Source organism: Drosophila nasuta, chromosome 3, assembly GCF_023558535.2.
Source record: "Drosophila nasuta strain 15112-1781.00 chromosome 3, ASM2355853v1, whole genome shotgun sequence".
NCBI classification, from domain to species: domain Eukaryota; kingdom Metazoa; phylum Arthropoda; class Insecta; order Diptera; family Drosophilidae; genus Drosophila; species Drosophila nasuta.
This window is the reverse complement of record NC_083457.1, coordinates 31,316,911-31,335,169: the sequence shown is the minus strand read 5'-3', so window position 1 is coordinate 31,335,169 and position 18,259 is coordinate 31,316,911. Positions and strand designations below refer to the sequence as shown.

Below are 18,259 nucleotides of genomic sequence, written 5' to 3'. Positions count from 1 at the left end.
TAAATGATTACATAATTGAGTCAAATATCGGAATTTCAGCTCTTCAATTTATCACTTCTTGATCGCTTTTTTTGGGGCGAATTAGCATCTTAGCTTCTTTCAATGTCATTGAATCGATACAAACTAGATTTCTCCCATATGGTGCATTTAAATTACTGCATAAAAAAAACAAAAATCAATAATTATGTGTATTCCATCGAAAATAACAATTTGCAATATTTACCAATCAAAACATTTCCTGTACCACCAGCCACTTTTATAGATTTTTGCGCAATTAGCCTTATAAGATTTGTCGTTATCGCGATCAAATGTTGTGAATTTCTTGTTTTCAGAGTTTCTCATCGCATCCTCAATAATAGTTCCACTGAATTTACCCAAACTCAGTTTATATCCACTGTCATCATCAGACATTTCAAAGTCGTCATAACGAGCATTGTAGGTACTTCCATTCAGAGCAACCAAATGAATATAAAGTTCGTGACGCTGCAAGCTCGTGATACGATGTATCTTCTCGAGTCCAAGGAAGAAATCACTATCAAAGGAACCGAAACCTTTGCGATACGTTGCCCAATCCCTATTGAAACTCACATTTCCCCCAACTCGTTGTTGTATTACAATCCATCCAGGTCCAGCTAACTGACTATCGCATAAAACATCGAAGAAACCAACTCCAGAAACTCTTATTTCATGAACACCAGGATGATCTCCAAAAGGAGAGCAACTTGATGGGATAAGACTATTGAGTAATGTATTATTTAATGTATCAAGTTCAGCTCGACACAACTGATTTTCGTTCACTTTATCTATTAGCTTAATTTCGCTGTCTTTTAATTGCAATTCAGTTGTTTTCTGTTGTTCTCTGATGTTTTCTGATGTCCGATTTAACGTATCAATTTCAGATTGGCATAACTGAATATCTTTATCTTGATTTATTAATTTAGTTTCACTCTCCTCTAATTGCACTTCAAGTGTTTTCTGATGCTCAGTCTTATTTTGAATATTCTCACTAATTCTCTTTATTTTTGCATCTTTTTTAATTAAGCTAGAATTAAGATTTTTGAATTGAAGTTCGCAATTTTCTAAGTTGATGGATTTATCAGCTAATCCTCCTTTTAATTTCACAATAATATTTTGTTTTGAATTAATTTCAGATTCGAATTTATGAACTTTGTTTTGACACGATTGCAAATCGTCTTCCCCTTTAAGTACTTTGTTTTTATATTCATCTAATAGAGCTGCCTCCTTCATGAATGTTTTATGAATTCTTACAATGTCATGATACTTTTCCATAAGATCAGAATTTAATTCATTTAACTTATTTTCCTTAATTTCTTTGTCTTCTAACTCATTTCGAACTTGTCTAAAATAATCAAGCAAAGGCTTTACAGTTTTATAATTATGAATCCGGCACTTTTTTTCCATTTCTCGGTCGAATTCGCACGTCTGATAAGAAGAAAATGTAAAAATTCTTATCACTCACTGTACTACACTGCTTTATGTAACTGTTCTCACCTCTTCGAAGGCAGATGTGACCACCAAAAATATTTGAAGTAGTATCAAGAAAAGAACTGAGTTCATTTTTATTTTGCGCATTTTGAATATTTCGACTGCACACTTAAAAGATGAATTTGAAACTAAAAGCCTAATTTAAATCGATGAAGAATTCAGTTTTGAGTAGCTGAGTGATTTTCGAGCTAACACGTGATCAACGGATGTGGGTTCAGCTCAAAAGTTCGTAGTGGGAGAAATGGTGATAGCAAATAAAGTCTCTTTTAATGTCGAGAGAACCGACACTGTCAATTTTCTGTCGCCTGTCTAAGAAAGGCTTCTTGATAATGAAATTAGAAGTGGCAGCAACTTGTTCGTGATTTTTTTTTTTTTTTTCAAATTATGGGTATAAATTCACAACAGTGTATAATAAAAGTGCATTGTAATATTAGAGAAGAGAAATTCATGCGAAGTTACATCACAGCGCATTGTATCTATGGCACTATAAATGGGCCAATATATTTTATAATATCACATAGCTTTAAAGTCCGCTGATCAGCACTCTCTCTCTTTCTCTTTTTTTCTCTCTCTCTCTCTCTCTCTTCCTCTCTCTCTCTCTCTCTCTCTTTCCCTCTTTTCATAGGTGCCTGCAGAGTTCAGCCTCCGTCTATATCACCGTCTTCATTTACTGAGAGAGATTCAATTGCTTATCGCCGCAATGGCGACGCTGACTTTAGAGGCAGCTTAAAATATATTTCAAGGTTAAAATTTATTTAGTCAACAGTTTTGACATAAATATTGAACAGAAGAAAAAACAAGACGTATAAAAAAGCTTAGTAATCCCGATACTCGGACACTTTTCGTATTCTATACTAAGGGTTCAGATTAAATTTGTAAGTATATATATATATATATGGTATATATACTTTGTATGTGCGAAGATGCATCCTTCTGCGTGTTACGCGTTAAAAGTGAAAGGTTTAAAAATCCGAAGCTTTGCATAATTCTTTCAACTCAAATATTGAATAAGAAAACAATTCCACGAATTTATACATTTTTATTTTCTGTTCATATTTTGGTCGCCTTGAATAAATATTGAAATGTCTGTCAGCCCACGAGAACATGTGAATATTTGAATTTCTGGCAAACCCCAAAAATATCGGATCATCTTTTTCTACATTTCTGTATTTCGATTTTGATTTTTATTTCTGGCACCCAATTCCACAGGCTTCGATTAGGCCTCGTTGCTGGTGCATTGAAGTTGCTCTCATAAATCACAACACATTTTCTATGTTTCTCTTCTATCTTCTATCATTTTTTTTTTGGCAATTTAAATTTTAATTAAAATAGAATGAAAGAGCCTAGAGCCTAGGCTTTGGCGCCTCAATGCTAACCCAGTTCATATAAAAACTGGAAATTTTCTTGTGGCAGCGACTATCGAAGTGTGGATACACTTTCCCATAGTGAAAGTGAAATTTATTCAAGTGAACACAATGAAATGAAGTTTGGTTGATTGAAATAACTGACTTTAAAAAATATAGTGAATATGAAGGTTTCGTTGACTTAAAAATGCAGCTCAAGGAATCATTTTGTGGCAAGCGTAACAAAGAGCGACAATTTTTCAAAAATGCTGAAAATCTGTTTCTAGTTTAAAAATACATTGCCACATTTTTGTAGCGCTTGCATATATTTTGGATACAACATAATTATATTGGAAGCTGGCCCATAAATCAAAGGCGTTGACTGTGGCAAAGGGAAGCGGAGGAAGTGGCAGGCAAAAGACAAACGAAACGGAGGCGTTGCCACGATGCACTTCGACAATGCAACGAATGACCGGGTGGCCGGGTAGCCGGGTGACCGGGCGGGCGGCAAATGCAATGCGATGCTATGCGATGCGGCGTGTGGAAACATCTCTCAACATTTGGCAGCATGTGGCAAGAACGCGAACTCAAAACGCTCCGCTGCAACAAGCGTCGACGATGAAAATGATTTATGTTCCAAGTTGCAGTTGCAGTTGCAGTCTGTCTGCTCGTCTGGACAAATAGACAGAGAGAAAGAGAGAGAGAGAGAGTCTGAGGTCTGCATCTTTTAACCAGCTGCGCAGCTGCGGTTGCACAACAAATTGATATATTTCTCTTAATTTACCAATTGCTGGCAACATATTTATTACACATAAGTAGCAACAGCAACTAAACAGATGGTCAAGACTAGGCACGACATAATTCCTAATTTCATGTACTGAAAAGAGATCTAAAAATGAATAAAAAGAACAGCTATATAAAATAACTCAACAAATGCTGAGATTTTGTTAATTTCCTTAAGAGATTGCACCTAACATGACACTATATTATATTATCCCAACTTGATGATTAAAGCTTAAAGAAATCTAGATTTAAGATTTTTGCAATCCTTAAAAAAAAAACAATCTTGAAATAGGATTTTTAGTTTGAAAAAATCTTCATCATAATTTTACATACTAAATTTGCATTTTAAGATTAAAATCTTGATTTAAGAATGTTTTATTCTAGATTGAATAGAAGATTGTAGATCTTGATTTAAGACTTTTTTGATCTTAAAAAAAAAGAATTCTGTTCTCGTTTTTAAAAAGGTTTGAATCCCCTTTCTTTAGAATTAGAACCTTATGTTTAGTGTTGTTGCTGTTAGCTCAGGAAGTAGAGATTCTATAGTATTTTTCAAATGCTGCGATTGAAAATGAAATAAGATCTATGTACATATGTCTAAAAAGAACTAAACCACAACAAGATAACAATTTCAAAGAACAACCAAATCAATTGTTTAATTAGTAAAAGATTTATGTGATTTCCTCAAGCTCATCGTATTTAAAGTGAAAATGGATTTGCATGTGTCTAAAAAGAGCTAAACTTGTATAGAATTACAACTCTATAAATTGAATAATTGATAGACGATTTATGCAATTTCTTGATTTATTAAAAATATAAAAAGGCTCGATGTTCGATTCGAAGTTTCAAGTTTCATAACCCCGAAATAAAAAGTGGAAATCGAACTAAACAGAAACAAGATTACTGTTCTACAAAGCAATCAAATCAATTGATTAATTAGAATATGATTTATGAGATTTTTAATTGTCGAACTTCAAAGTCAACACAAATTGACAGACTTCTCGGAATATTTTATTGCTGAGCACAGATAAGACGCAGTTCTATGCTGCTTGTTTACTATACGAGTAATATTTAATAATTTATGTTCATTTGATTTAGTTTTATTTTATGCTGTGACGCGCTCTGTCCAATGATCCATTTGTCGGCCTGAAATATTACAAATTGGGTTCGGTTTCAGGTCAGCCAGCTTGAGGGATGAGTAAGGTCAGGCGAGCAAGTCGTAAACTAAAATTTGTTATTTATTTAGCAACGCGTTGACATTAGAATGGGGCAAGTAGCATAAATTTTCCTATATTATTCACTTGATGTTCCTCGTCTCGTATCTCGTGCACTTTATGTTCTCAGGCCTCTGGTTTTAGATTACACATGGCGTGAAACAAGTTCCTCCATTTGGGATTTTGAATTATGCTCGACGATAAAACTAACTTTTGTTTTTTTCCTTTTTTGTGGGATTTCTTGCCGTCATCTTTCATATTTTATTGACTTGAATTATTGTTTCGTCAGTTTGCCATTACGTAATGTTGCCCCGAGGCACCAAATAAAATAAAGCAACAAAAAATATAAAATTTCACAGTTGAATTATGTATAATTGTCGTGATATATTTCTTTCAACAAATTCTGTCGTCTCTTGAAGAGATAACAACGGACAAATTATGGAAATGAGAAAGTTATGCCCATAAAAAAGTAACATAAAGATTTCAATCTTTACGGAACAAAATCAACTCGAGTTTATTTGCGGCTGAAATCTAATTTCAAGCTTCATTTATTAAATTTGTATTATTTTGTTCGGTTGCATGTATTAAGCATTCAATGCTCTTTGAAAGCTGGCCAAATCGGTAAATAAAGCATAACAGAGCTTTTAAGTTACTGCTCAGCTTTCTAATGTGCTAAAGCTGCAATAAACGTAACATTTTTATACCAGCCACAGTGAATTTATATAACAGGTTGATAAGAACATCTTTCGCTCTAAAAAATAGATACGAGTTAAGTATAGTTTCTAGATCGACCCTAACAGCTGAAACGATATTGCCATATTCGTCTGTCTGGATGTAAGTTAAAGAAGAAACATTTTTTCGACATTTTTATGAAAAGCGGTATAAGGAACATAAGGAACTTAAGAATTTGGTTGTAGCAGTTATTAAGCAAATTATGAATATGGCACAAACATAATGTCGGTTGATAATCTGGTATATTATGAAAAGTATATTTTGAATATAATAGTATATTATGAACAGTATATTTTGAATGTAATAGTATATTAATATACCAAATATAAATTTTTGTTATATACTATTATATCTGTATCCTTTTTAGTATATTAATTTGGTTTATTTTTAAAATTATTCCGAAATGTTTTGGCTTTTATTGAAAATAGGTATCTCACAGTCGAGCACTGTCGAGCACAGTCGAGCACAGTCGAGCCCAGCTCACCTACTTGTATTCAATTGGTTTCACAGTATCAATGGGATTTAGGCCCTAGTTACTACACCATCCTTTTGATGTATTAGTATATATATAGTACAAGGCGAGCAGGCGGGGGGAAAAAAACATGAAAAGTTTCTCTTTACAAATGTGCCGACGACTCTAAAAAGAAGTTGACTGAGTTTTGGCCAGCTGGGCATTTGGGAAAGTAATGCGAGTCTGCTGGCATATGGTGTAAATTTCACAAATCCGGAAATAAATCTTAGTTATGCTTTTTTAAAACCTCTCAACAAAAGGAAATCACACACACAACGCAAGGCGGCGATAAAAATGAAAAACTATAAATTGCGTCATAATTTTCATCGCTGAAAGCCGGCCTGTAAACAAAAGCCAAAAAATTGAAAAGGAACAATTCCTTTTTCCTTTTATTTTATTTTTTTTTTCTTCTTCCATGAATTTACTTCCTCCCCTCTGGTGCCTAGCTGACGAGATAATCAGCGAAAATGTCTTGTTGTTATTGCCGGGGTAGACACCCAGTTGTCAGGCAGCTCTCTCTTGCGCTCACTTATCGAGAGTGTCTGAGAACTTTTATCATGCAAATGAAATGCGCGGCAAGCTTAAGATTCGCCTGGGAAAGCGCTTTATTAAATATCTATAAATCAGGCGAGTCGAGAAAGTTGATTGTTACGCAAATTTCGGGAAATAGAAAATAGTTTCCTTACAAATTCGAAACAAAAGGGGTTTCACTTTTATTTTTTGTGTTGTTGTTTTCTTTTGTTGCTGTGGAGAAATTGCAATCTATCAATGAAGCTGAGCTTCCCCTACCTAAGGGCAAGAGCGTAGGGTGCATCTCACTCTGAGTCACCCTCGTCTCGCCCCTAGCTGCGTGTCTGGGCGCAATGACAACAATAACAAACAAGACTTTGGTTCACCCTTGAGTGAAGTTTTCCTCGGCTTTTCCACGACATGTCCCAAGGGTTATTTTATTCTTCCCTGCTTTTCTACAATGCCATTCATTCTGCGTAGCAACTTTTCTATACAACTTGTTGTCGTTGCTTTCTTTTCTATTCTATTCTCGAGATTTTTCTTTTGAATTTCATCTGGGCTGTGTGGTTACTAGTTTTTTTCCTTCTTTTTTTTTTTTGGGCGAGGGCGCGGCCTGCCAGTTCTCATATTACAAATATTCAGCCATAAGATACTAGATACTTGAATGCAGATACAGATACCCAGAAGCAACAACAAGCTGCGACTGCGGCTGTTGCTTACCTGGACACAGTCCAGTGTTTAAAATTGAAACCCTTGCCCTGGCAACAAGCACATGCGTGTGTTTTCTCTTTTCATTTTTCCCCTCAGTTCATTGTTTTTCACGCGCAGTTATTAATTACGCATCAAAAGATACCGATCTGCAATTTATTTGAGCTGACGACCTCCCGCCTGTTTTTTGTTTTTGTTTTGTGTTTTTTCGAGTGGAGCCCGGAACTCTGCTGATTTGTTGGTTTGCTTTTAATGGGTTTTATCTTCGATCTAGCCGGCGTCAATTTGCATATTATGAAATTATGTAAATTACCTTAAATGCAGCATAAAAGAGCCACCGTTCAATTCCAATACCCCACGCACTCTATCTCTATCTGTATCGTTGTTCGCATTGCTTTGTCGTTGAGTCGATTCTATTAATTACACCACTTATGAGTAGATCTGTGCTGGAACATTTCGATATGGCTGCAGCTTAATTTAATATAGGCATAATTATGAACTGATTAAAAAGTAGCCGGAATCACACGATGCCATTAAATGATTATTTGATGATAAACTGTAACGAATTACTTTCTAGCTAAACATTAAACAGCTGAATTGGTTTAGTTTGAAGAATTAATTGTGCTTCGGTTTTTAAACCCATGTAGAGGAAAATGTGTGCAACAGGCAATAGGAGGAATCTCCGATCCTATAAAATATATACAGTTGTGATAATAAAAATATCAATTTGTTATATTTCTTTTTTAGAAAAAAACCTAATGCTTAAGGTGAAACATTTTTTAAAATATATATTTTTTATGTATAAATGCTGAAGTTTGAATAATATCTTTAGCATTTTCTTTGATTTTTTTTTTAATTTTTGTAGGAAAATTTAACGAAAATAAAATTGATCAGCGTCAACGCCCGGGACAATATGTGACCATCTATGATCATAATTTTAAAGCTAGAGCCGCGAACATAAAAAAATAACTAAAGTATTTAAGACTCCTGAAAATATGCTTGCGATCAAACAATATTTGTTGAAGGTATTTAAGAAATACTTTTTTGTTTGGGTGAAAACATTTGTTCAATTATGATTATATACATATATCAAAAGCCTTAGGTATATTTTAAGAATAAAATATCTCACAGTCCATCACACAGGACTTAAGCTTTCATACTTATTTTATTATTTATGATAAAGACCATCAGATAATCGTATATGTTACACTCTATGGTATATTTTGAATGTACTACTTTATCAATATACTAAATATAAGCTTTAGTATAATTCGGTACATTCGTAGAATATTGTTTTAATGAAAATGGGTTGCGGGTATTTCAAAGTCCATCACACCCGACTCAAAATTTCGTACTTGTTTTTATTATTTATACTTAAGTCAGCCAGGCAAATATGTGGCAAAAAAGCAAAAGAATGAATCTCATTTCCCGTGCAGTCAGTCAGTTAGCCAGTAAGTGGCAAGAACTTTGGACTAAATGGGAAGTTTTGCGTTGTGTGCCACTTACAGAAAATATGTGGTAATTATGCTGCCAGTTACAACAAGCAACCAACAAAGAGATACTAAAGAGTGTGGAATTGTGTGTATTCTATTAATTGTGGGGCTAAACGGAGCTGTTTAAGTTGAAGGCTTCTTCTGCATTTTCACCGGAACCAACGGCAAGTTTTTCCTACTAAACCAATGTAAAAGATCGCCAAGAGTTGATGAGGGGTTTCAATGGGGTGGGGAAGGGGTATAGAGAGTTACATAGGAACTTTAAACATGACGTTTTATACGGTGTTGTCTGTCTGTCCGCTTCGTATGATGATGAGTGAGAGGCAGCAGAGCGAACCGCATTGCAAACGCCTCAGCTCAGCTGTTATTCAGTTTGTTGTCGTCGTCGTTGGTTGTCGCTGTCGTTGTTGTGGGTTTCCGGTATTATGCCCATTTACAAAGGCGGCGAGAAAGGCAGCAACAACTTGAGAAGTTCTAAGGTTACAGAAAACAACAAAAAAAAAATAAAATAAAAGAAAACATAACAAGAAAGAAGCAACCAACAGCAAGAAAGCAAAACAACAATGATAGCAGCAAAGCGCACACAGTGGTCAAATTTGGTTAAAAAGCAATCAAAAATTGAATTCAAATTACACAAACCGAAATATGCATTAATAATTATATATGTTAGTATTTATGATAGCTGATTCAATATTCACGAAAACCCAGAACAAAAGTGTCGCAAAAGGTGTCCGCTTAATGGAAGAGTTCGTTTAATAGAGCTACCCGTTAAGAAAATTTCCACTGTACACCAGAAAATCCGAGCTTTTCTAAATTATACTTCAATTCATAGTTATTATATTCGATCGACCATTGGATGCTCTCGACTTTGACTTCACAATTCAGATAAGTTTTATTTGGCTGTATAAAAAGAATATTTAAATTATAATAAATTTATATTTGATCGACCAGCAGATGCTCTTACCTCCACAAATAAACAAAGCGTAAACTATATAATTTATACATTTATTTTTCAAAAAAGAACTATAATAAGAATATATAGAGGGTATAAACAGATAATTTACTTTCATGAAGCACTGAGCTGAAGCTGATTAGAAGTGAGATCATCTACATACATATAGTATGTGGTATGTACGTAATTTTTTGCGATGACGGCTATTCAATCTCTTATCGGTTGCACAAAAATGTTGGGATAGGTCTTGATTTTGATTTTCAATTTTCATTCAATCTCTTATCGGTTGCACAAAAATGTTGGGATAGGTCTTGATTTTGATTTTCAATTTTCATTCTATATTTCTAGGACTGCTTATTTGAGTACAACTTTCGTTTGCTTAAGAAGCTAATAAGAATGGTGATGCACATTCCCTTTCTATGGATAGATCTGAGCACACAGCTTTGCCTATAACTCTTTAACTTTATATCTTCGCAAAGAACACTGACATGAACAAAGTTATATAAGAAAAAGGAATTGATTTAGTCGAGGTAACTTTTTTGATTGAGATAAAGTTAACTCGACCAAATTAATTCGTTAAATAGAAAACATTTAAATAATCAACAAAAAAACATTATAAAACAGCAATTTACAAATTTGCACATACAATTCAAAATCTTACAAACAATTCTTAAATCTTGTATATCAATTTGCAATACTTACAAAGCAAGTAAAATACATATATAGCGCAATCGCGCTCACTCTTCCTTGGTCTAGCATCAATAAAATATATAGCGCTATCGCACTCACTCTTCTTTGGTCTATCATCAACAACACAGTTGTTGTTGAGATTTGCTCTTTGTTTTTGCAAATGAACGAATACTTAAATAGCTCAGTGCATCTAAGGGTTAGAGACGATCAGTCTGCGCTTGTTTTTGCAATTGACTATTGCGTACTCGCTTGCACTCGCCTACAAACACGCAACTGTATGACCGCAACTATCATCCTTTTCTTTTTAACGTTTGCGTCTCCTTGAATTGTAGCAACGTCTTCTGCTATACTCTTAACGAACTAGCAACTGCTTCCACTTGACTAATAGCAACTTCTTCCGTTATACTTAACCAAGCAACTAGCATCCTTTTCTGTTTTGCGCTTGATTTTTTTTTTTGGAATGTTACTGTGTAATTGCAAATAAAAAATGCATGCCAACGAATTTCTCAGGAGCTCAAAAGTTCTGAACGCGAAAATAGGAAAGGTTGTAGAATTCTAGAAAACAACAAGCTGTAAGCACGAGCATTAGATAGAAGAAATAATTCAAAAGTTGCTCCCGGCTTTTTCTCCCTGAAGATGACGCAGTAAACTCGCCTCAGCAGACTCTTCGAACAATCATTAGTCTCTCTCAATAATAATACTAACTAATCATCATGCTATATGGATCAGTGATTAGTACTCTCTTCTTTACTGATAGTCACAGTCTTCGTCTAAATGTTTTTTTCTCTCTAGTCCGTTTCATAACGCTTTTTTACGTCATCAGCAAATCCGAACGGGCGCTTGCTTACTTAATCTTTTGTTCGTAAAAAATTGTTGGACATTTAAATAGGGAATGGATTGTGTAGATCATTTATTAAGTAAGTTTAATGTGCAATATTTTATAATAAAGTTATTTCAGCAATGTTATTGAGAAATCATATACAAAAAGAAAATAATCTGACTTCCAACACAAATGATTAATTTATTTTATAGTGACGCTTTATTTAATAAATTATTAAACCATTTAAAGTAATTACAAATCAGATTTTCAATTGCAATTTATAAACCATCTTCACTTCACTTTTCTGGGGCGAATCATCATCCTAGCTTCTTTAAGCTCGTATGGTGGATACCAATTTAGGTCTTTTCCATATAATGCATTTAAATTACTGCAACAAAAAAAAACCCAATTATTAATTATCAATGTAAATTAGACGATTTGGAATAATTACCAATAATAACAATGCGTGAACCACCAACCACTTTTAAAGTGCTCTGCACAATTGTGGACGTCTTCGGTATCGTTGTCTTGATCGAATGTTGAGAATTTGCTATTCAAATAGTTTCTCATCTCATCCACAACATTTCCCTTAAATTTGCCCAAGCTGCTCAGTGCGTAACTATTTTCCTCATTCGAGATTTTAAAGTTGTCGTATTGTGCGTATTTGATGGTGCCATTTAGGAAAACCAAATGCACATAGAGCTCATGATCTTGCGAACTTGTCAACCGATGGATCTTCTCCAAACCCAGGAAAAAATCACTCTCAAACGAACCGAAACCTTTGCGATACGTTGCCCAATCCCTATTGAAACTCTCATTTCCTCCAACTCGTTGTTGTATTACAATCCATCCAGGCCCAGCTATCTGACTATCACATAGAACATCGAAGACATCATAGTACAAAGCTTCAATTTGATGAACGCCAGGATGGTCTCCAAAAGAAATGCAACTAGTTAGAATACGTGTGTGTTGTCGCTTCTGAGTTGTATCATTTCGGAAAATTAAATTAAATTGGCAGAACTGAATATCGCTTTCTTTCAATCGTAACTTATTTTGGTAGTCGTCCAATTCCAATTGAATTGTTTTCTGATTTTTAGTTATATTTTGCAATTCTAAAATACGTTTCTCAATTAATGCATCCTTTTTAATAAGAGTAGCATTTAAAATATCTACATTATGCTTTAAACTTTTTAACTTATTTCTTTTACGTATTAATTCACCTTTACATTTATCATATTCCCCAAAAAGTTTCGAATTGGTTTTTAGTCTGTCAATTGTAGTTTTTTGTACATTGATCTCAGATTCTAATTTATCAACTTCAATTTGACACACTTGAAGATCGTTGCTTCCTTTTAGTATTTTGTTTCTGTACTCATCTAATTCAATTGCCTTATCCATGACTTTTTCATGAATTTTTTCAATTTCTTGATATTCCATAAAATTAACATTTAATTCCTTTATGTGATCTTCATGCACTTTGCTTAGTTCAAACTCATTTCCAATATGTAAGCAGTCTAGCAGCTGCAGAATTCCATCAATATTTGATCCGCTAGGTATATTACTTAATTGACACGGCTGACGAAAAGAAAGTTTAAACGCTTTTAGAGTTCACTATTATTCACTTTATCGTGGGATTGTTCTCACCTTTTCTGCGGCAGCTGTGGCCACAAATAATATTTCGTGTAGAATTAGTAAAAAAACTGATTTTATTATTTTTCTACCCATTCTCGATTCTTTTGACTGCACTCAAGAAAGATGAATAGGAAACTAAATATTTCGCTTCAATCGACGAAGAACTCAACTCTGAACAGTCAAATTTTTTGCGAATTTGCAATTGGGTCGGATTTAATTAAAAGGTCTGAACGGCAGAGGAGGTCAATTAATGATACTATATATAGACTTTCTATATATGTTGATACAAGATACGATACTGCTTGCTTCTTGATAATAAATTTTATTTGATTAGGACATTTTCGGCAGCTCTCACGATATTTGGTGGGTCAATTTGGTCTCTCCTATAATAATCGGGGCTGCTTCTGCTCGCAAGTTCTATTAAGATATTCATAATAATGCACGTTTTGATAGTCACTTAGAATATTAACCATTTATAGAAATTTAACGTGACGCCAACAACTGTGAAATTCATAGTAACAGGTTTCACGAGCATTGTAGTTGTTGGAGTCATATGTTCTTTATAATTTCACAATGTCTTCCTGAGACATTTGAAACTTTAAAATTTAATTTGTCATCGATGACAAACTAATGCTCGTGTTGTCGGATCTAGTGCAGACCAAGGAGTAATCACTATTAAAGCCACTAAAGAAGGTATACTATTATTATTGTGCTGTTTTTTTTTTTTAATTTCGCCACCGCTGTTTACCGTAGATTTATTAATTTATTTCTGATTTTCTGCCACTTTTTCGACCTCAATTAGGTAAAAATTGAAATTTTTAAATTGTACCTTTTAAACATAAAAATAAAATTAATTTGGTATATTTTCTTTAAATAGTTTGGAATTTAATGTATTAGAATTCAACTTTAATTGGACACGATTGCAGATCGCTCTGCTATTCCACTATGATTATACCCGTAACTTTGTGCATCTCCGACTCTATAAAGTACTATATATATATTCTGGATCAATAGTCAAGACACCTCCGTATGAGCACCTATGTAGATATCAAAAACTATAAGATATAGAGATATCATTTTGTCGACAGTACTTGTTATGTTTGCAGGCACAATAAGTTTGTTTTTAATTTATGTCACGCTTTTTTCCGCCTCCGCAAATCGACATGAATCGAGTAACGAGCTTAATATTTAAGATCGAGCAATAATAATAATAATTATAAAATTTAAGATTCCTGAAAATTTGTTTGCGAGCAGATAAAATTTGTCGAAATTATTACAGAAATATTTTTGAATATAACATATTACTATATCAATATACCTAATATAGCCTTTGATATATTTTTGTATTTTTGTGGTATATAAATTTGGTATATTTTAAGAATAACATCGCTTTCTTTGGCCTTTGTAATATAACTTTCAGTATATTTCATTATTTTTGCTGTATATTTAAGAATAATATCGCTTCGAGCCTACTCTACTCTAACTATCTCAATTGTTTTTTATTTATTTTATTTTCGCCTTTTCAATTATCACAAGCTAGGATAGATACTCAAATTTAAGTTACAATAAAATGTACAGAAAGACTCTGAAAAGAGTCATATCTAAAAAGTGAAAATGCCACATAAAATCAAGCTCTTAGACCGAAATTTTGATCACAACTCACACGAAGTAGTTGCAAAACTTGATTGTTTAATCGATAGATCTTTTCGAGCAGCTTTGTTTTCCTCCTCTTTGGTAACACTTTTACTTAGTGGCTGTGAAGCATATGTTTAATTCAACAATTGGGTATGATTTTCTAGTACATTTAAAGTATTCAGGAATATCGCAATGAGTTCTGGTCTGAGTCAAAAAGATTCGCAACGGTTGCACCAACTGTTTCATTGCAGCTCAAATGGAGATTCTCAGCATGGACTCGGATCAAAAATTTGTTGCTGCGAAGGTAAACATATTGAAATATATATTACAATCCTTTTATTTTACACATTTATTGCCATCTAAACATGAGAACAAACACAAATTTACAGCTTTAAATTGAGCATTATAAAGATACACATTTAGTCAATTCATTATAAAAATAAATATTACATTATCAATTGCCATTACTTATTCGTCTCTTCTTTGGGGCGTATCAGCATCTTTGCTTCTTTGAGAACTAGATTATAACACGTAGACCACGTTAGATTTGGCCCATAAACTGCATTTAAATTACTGCATAAAAAGTAGTTAGAAAAATAATTAATTTCGAATTACACCCAATTCGCATTTGCTATATTTACCATTGGAAACAACTGCTGTACCACCAGCCACTGTCGTAAACGTCAGCACAATTTAAAACATCATTCGTATCATTATCTCGATCGAATGTTGAGAAGCGCATGTTCTCCTGCATTCTGAACTCATCACCAGCAGTCCCATTAAATTTGCCAAGGCTGCTCAATGCGTAACCATGATCCTCATCAGATATTTTGAAGTGATCGTAATGAGCGTAGTATACTTTACCATCTGCACTAACCATATGCACATATAGCTCATAGTGACGAGAGTTGGTCAGACGATAGATCTTCTCCAAGCCCAGGAAGAAATCCTGGTCGAATGCACCGAAGCCTCTGCGGTAGTTTGCCCAATCCATTTTGAAACTCTCGCTTCCACCGATTCGCTGTTGTATCACGATCCATCCAGGTCCAGCTGCCTGACTATCACACAAAACATCGATGAAACCAATGCCAGAAACTTTGATTTGATGAATACCAGGATGCTCTCCAAAAGGAATGCAATCAGAGGGACTCGTTTCCTTTGCAGTCGCATTTAATTCACTAACTTTCGCTTGACATAATTGATATTCTTTTTCTTTCTCTACTAATTTTTCTTTATTCTCTTTTAATTTCAACTCAATTGTTTTCTGATATTCCATTGCATTTTGAAAATTTTCGTTTGACGAAATATTTTTATTATGCTCATTAAGACTCGAATTTATATTATTGAATTGAAGTTCTAAAGTTTCCAAATCGTTTGATTTTTCTTCTAATTCGTCTTTGCATTTAACAATATTCTCAGAAAATGTCATATTTGGTGTAAGTTTTTCAATTATTACTGTTTGGTAAAAAATCTCGGTTTTTGATTCATTAACTTTGTTTTCACACAATTGCAGAGAATTTTGTTGTTTTAATATTTTGTTTATATACTCATCTAGCTGAAATGCCTCCTTCATTACTTTTTCATGGACTCGTACAATTTCACGATACTTTTCCATAAGATTGGAATTTAATTTAATTATCTTTTTCTCCTTTATTTCGCTCTTTTCTAAATAAACTAGTATTGGCTTGAAGATTTTATCAGCATAAGATCGGCATTGTTCATCAATTTGTTTGTTGGTTAATTGACACGGCTGATAAAAAGAAAGTTTTTACGCTTTTAGAGTTAACTTTTCTTTACCTTTTGGAGTAATTGTTCTCACCTCTTCTCCGGTTGCTGTAGCCAACAAGAATATTTCGTATACTATTAGTAACAAAACTGCGTTTAATATTATTTGTCTTCCCATTTTGAGTTCTTTCGACTGCACTCATGGAACTTGAATATGGAACTAAATATTTCGTTTCAATCGACGAAGAACTCAGCTCTGAACAGTCAAATTGTGCGAATTTAAAACTAATACATATACAATTGGTTCGGATTTAATTGAAAGGTCTGAACAGCAGAGGAGGTCAATTGATGATACTATAGACTTTTTATCCAAAGCGTCAGAAGAAACAAGACTGTCTGCTTCCTGATGACTAACCTGAAAGATTTTCGATAGAATTTATGATACTTACAGCTTTACCGAGCATCCCCGATGACGATTTTTAATTGCCACCTTTGTGTTGATGTAACATCAAAAAAGACCGATAAACGCGACCCAGTTTTTCTTTTTTTTATTAATTAAGAGGCCTTGACATACAATTTCATAATATTTCTATACATATATATTATATTATCTTTTGTAGCAGCAGTGAAACAGTGTTTTTTATTTTAATTTATTTATAATCCTATAGTCAGATGTTAAACTTCCTACAATAAAATCAATTTTGTGCCAAATATTATAATTACAGTATATACTCATTTCGTTCATTGGGATAATCCGAATATAAGTCGAAACGTAAAATAAATTTTATTCTATATTCGAGTATTCATTTATTTAATCCATTAGAACAAAATCAAATACCAATTAAAGTTTGTTCCATAGACAGCATTTAAGTTACTGCATTAGAAAAACTTCATTATTATATTACTTTAGAAATTAAAATAAATAATATTTACCAATTATAACAGCTCTTGTACCACCAGCCACTTTTGTAATGATCCGCGCATCTTTTATCGTCGCCACGATCGAATGTTATGAATTTTAGATTTTCACTAATTCTCATCGCATCAGAAACATTTCCCATAAATCCACCCAAACTCAGTGCGTATCCATTATTTTCATCGGATATTTTAAAGTCGTCGTAACGAGCATAGTATATAGTGCCATTAAGTTCCACCAAATGCACATAAAGCTCGTGGCGTCGAGAGTTCGACAGACGAAAGATTTTCTCCAAACCGAGGAAAAAATCGCTGTCCATGGAACCGAAGCCTTCGCGGTAGGTGGCCCAATCCCTATTGAATCTCTTCTTTCCACCAACTCGCTGTTGTATAACAACCCATCCTGGCCCAGCCAACTGACTATCGCATAAAACATCGAAGAAATCAACTCCAGAAACTTGTATCTTATAAATACCAGGAGAGTTTGCAAACGGAATGCAACTAGATGCGTTGACAAATCTAACTAGTTTATCAACTTCTGCATTACAAATTTCATTATTCTTATCTTGCTTTTGTAACTTGCTTTGACTCTCCTCCAATTGCAACTGAATTTTTTCCTGATATTCCATTACATTTTGGATTTTTGCAGTATATTCAGAGATATGTGTATCCTTTTCAAGAAGACTAGAATTGAACTTTTTTAATAATGTAATAACTTATTGGATTCACTTGTTAATTCTTCTTTACATTTATCGTAATTCTCGAAAAGTTTGGAAATTGGGCCTAAATTGTCAATGATTTTTTTTTGGGAATTGTTCTCAGATTCCAATTTATCAACTCTATTTTGACACAATTGCAAATCGTTTTCCCCTTTCTGTATTTTACTTTTATATTCATCGAATTGAACTACCTCCTTCATGACTTTTTCATGTATTGCTTTTTTGGGCCGAATTAGCATCTTAGCTTCTTTCAATGGATTTCGTCGGTACCAATTTAGATCTGACCCATATAGTGCATTTAAATTACTGCAAAAGGAAAAATACAAATTAATAATTATGTGTATTCCATCAAAAATTACAATTTGGAATATTTA

General features: G+C 33.6%; 3 protein-coding genes across 5 annotated transcripts in view; all 3 read right to left on the bottom strand.

Moving 5' to 3' along the window:
• Window positions 1-11,477: 11,477 nt before the first annotated feature.
• LOC132791448 (fibrinogen-like protein 1) lies at window positions 11,478-13,009 on the bottom strand. Its single transcript, XM_060800371.1, has 3 exons — window positions 12,904-13,009; window positions 11,711-12,834; window positions 11,478-11,647 (listed from the first exon to the last, which is right to left on the bottom strand). Exons 1-3 carry the CDS (start codon window positions 12,982-12,984, stop codon window positions 11,551-11,553), a joined length of 1,302 nt encoding a protein of 433 aa, XP_060656354.1. The 5' UTR covers window positions 12,985-13,009; the 3' UTR covers window positions 11,478-11,550.
• Window positions 13,010-14,860: 1,851 nt separating this feature from the next.
• On the bottom strand, window positions 14,861-16,457 carry LOC132791217 (fibrinogen-like protein 1). Its single transcript, XM_060800058.1, has 3 exons — window positions 16,346-16,457; window positions 15,168-16,276; window positions 14,861-15,099 (listed from the first exon to the last, which is right to left on the bottom strand). Exons 1-3 carry the CDS (start codon window positions 16,427-16,429, stop codon window positions 14,991-14,993), a joined length of 1,302 nt encoding a protein of 433 aa, XP_060656041.1. The 5' UTR covers window positions 16,430-16,457; the 3' UTR covers window positions 14,861-14,990.
• A 594-nt stretch (window positions 16,458-17,051) lies between these two features.
• LOC132790600 (ficolin-1-A-like) overlaps window positions 17,052-18,259 on the bottom strand; it is a 66,760-nt gene continuing 65,552 nt past the window's right edge. For all 3 annotated transcript variants that reach the window (XR_009632814.1, XM_060799180.1, XM_060799178.1), the window contains 2 exons: window positions 17,185-18,191; window positions 17,052-17,125 (listed from right to left, as the gene is read on the bottom strand). Coding sequence is in view for 2 of the 3 variants with exons in the window: in XM_060799180.1 (XP_060655163.1) it covers window positions 17,071-17,125; window positions 17,185-17,795 (666 nt within the window). In the remaining variant the exon portion in view is untranslated. The remainder of the gene's footprint in view (window positions 17,126-17,184; window positions 18,192-18,259) is intronic.

What these genes read in the sequence shown, in the direction of transcription:
- LOC132791217 (XM_060800058.1), bottom strand. Translation starts at nt 16,429, where the DNA reads ATGGGAAGACAAATAATATTAAACGCAGTTTTGTTACTAATAGTATAC. An exon ending in CTACAGCAACCGGAGAAGAG is followed by an intron (nt 16,277 to 16,345) that starts GTGAGAACAATT and finishes TCTTTTTATCAG; the next exon opens with CCGTGTCAATTAACCAACAA. An exon ending in TACAGCAGTTGTTTCCAATG is followed by an intron (nt 15,100 to 15,167) that starts GTAAATATAGCA and finishes CTTTTTATGCAG; the next exon opens with TAATTTAAATGCAGTTTATG.
- LOC132791448 (XM_060800371.1), bottom strand. Translation starts at nt 12,984, where the DNA reads ATGGGTAGAAAAATAATAAAATCAGTTTTTTTACTAATTCTACACGAA. An exon ending in CCACAGCTGCCGCAGAAAAG is followed by an intron (nt 12,835 to 12,903) that starts GTGAGAACAATC and finishes TCTTTTCGTCAG; the next exon opens with CCGTGTCAATTAAGTAATAT. An exon ending in TTCACGCATTGTTATTATTG is followed by an intron (nt 11,648 to 11,710) that starts GTAATTATTCCA and finishes TTTTTGTTGCAG; the next exon opens with TAATTTAAATGCATTATATG.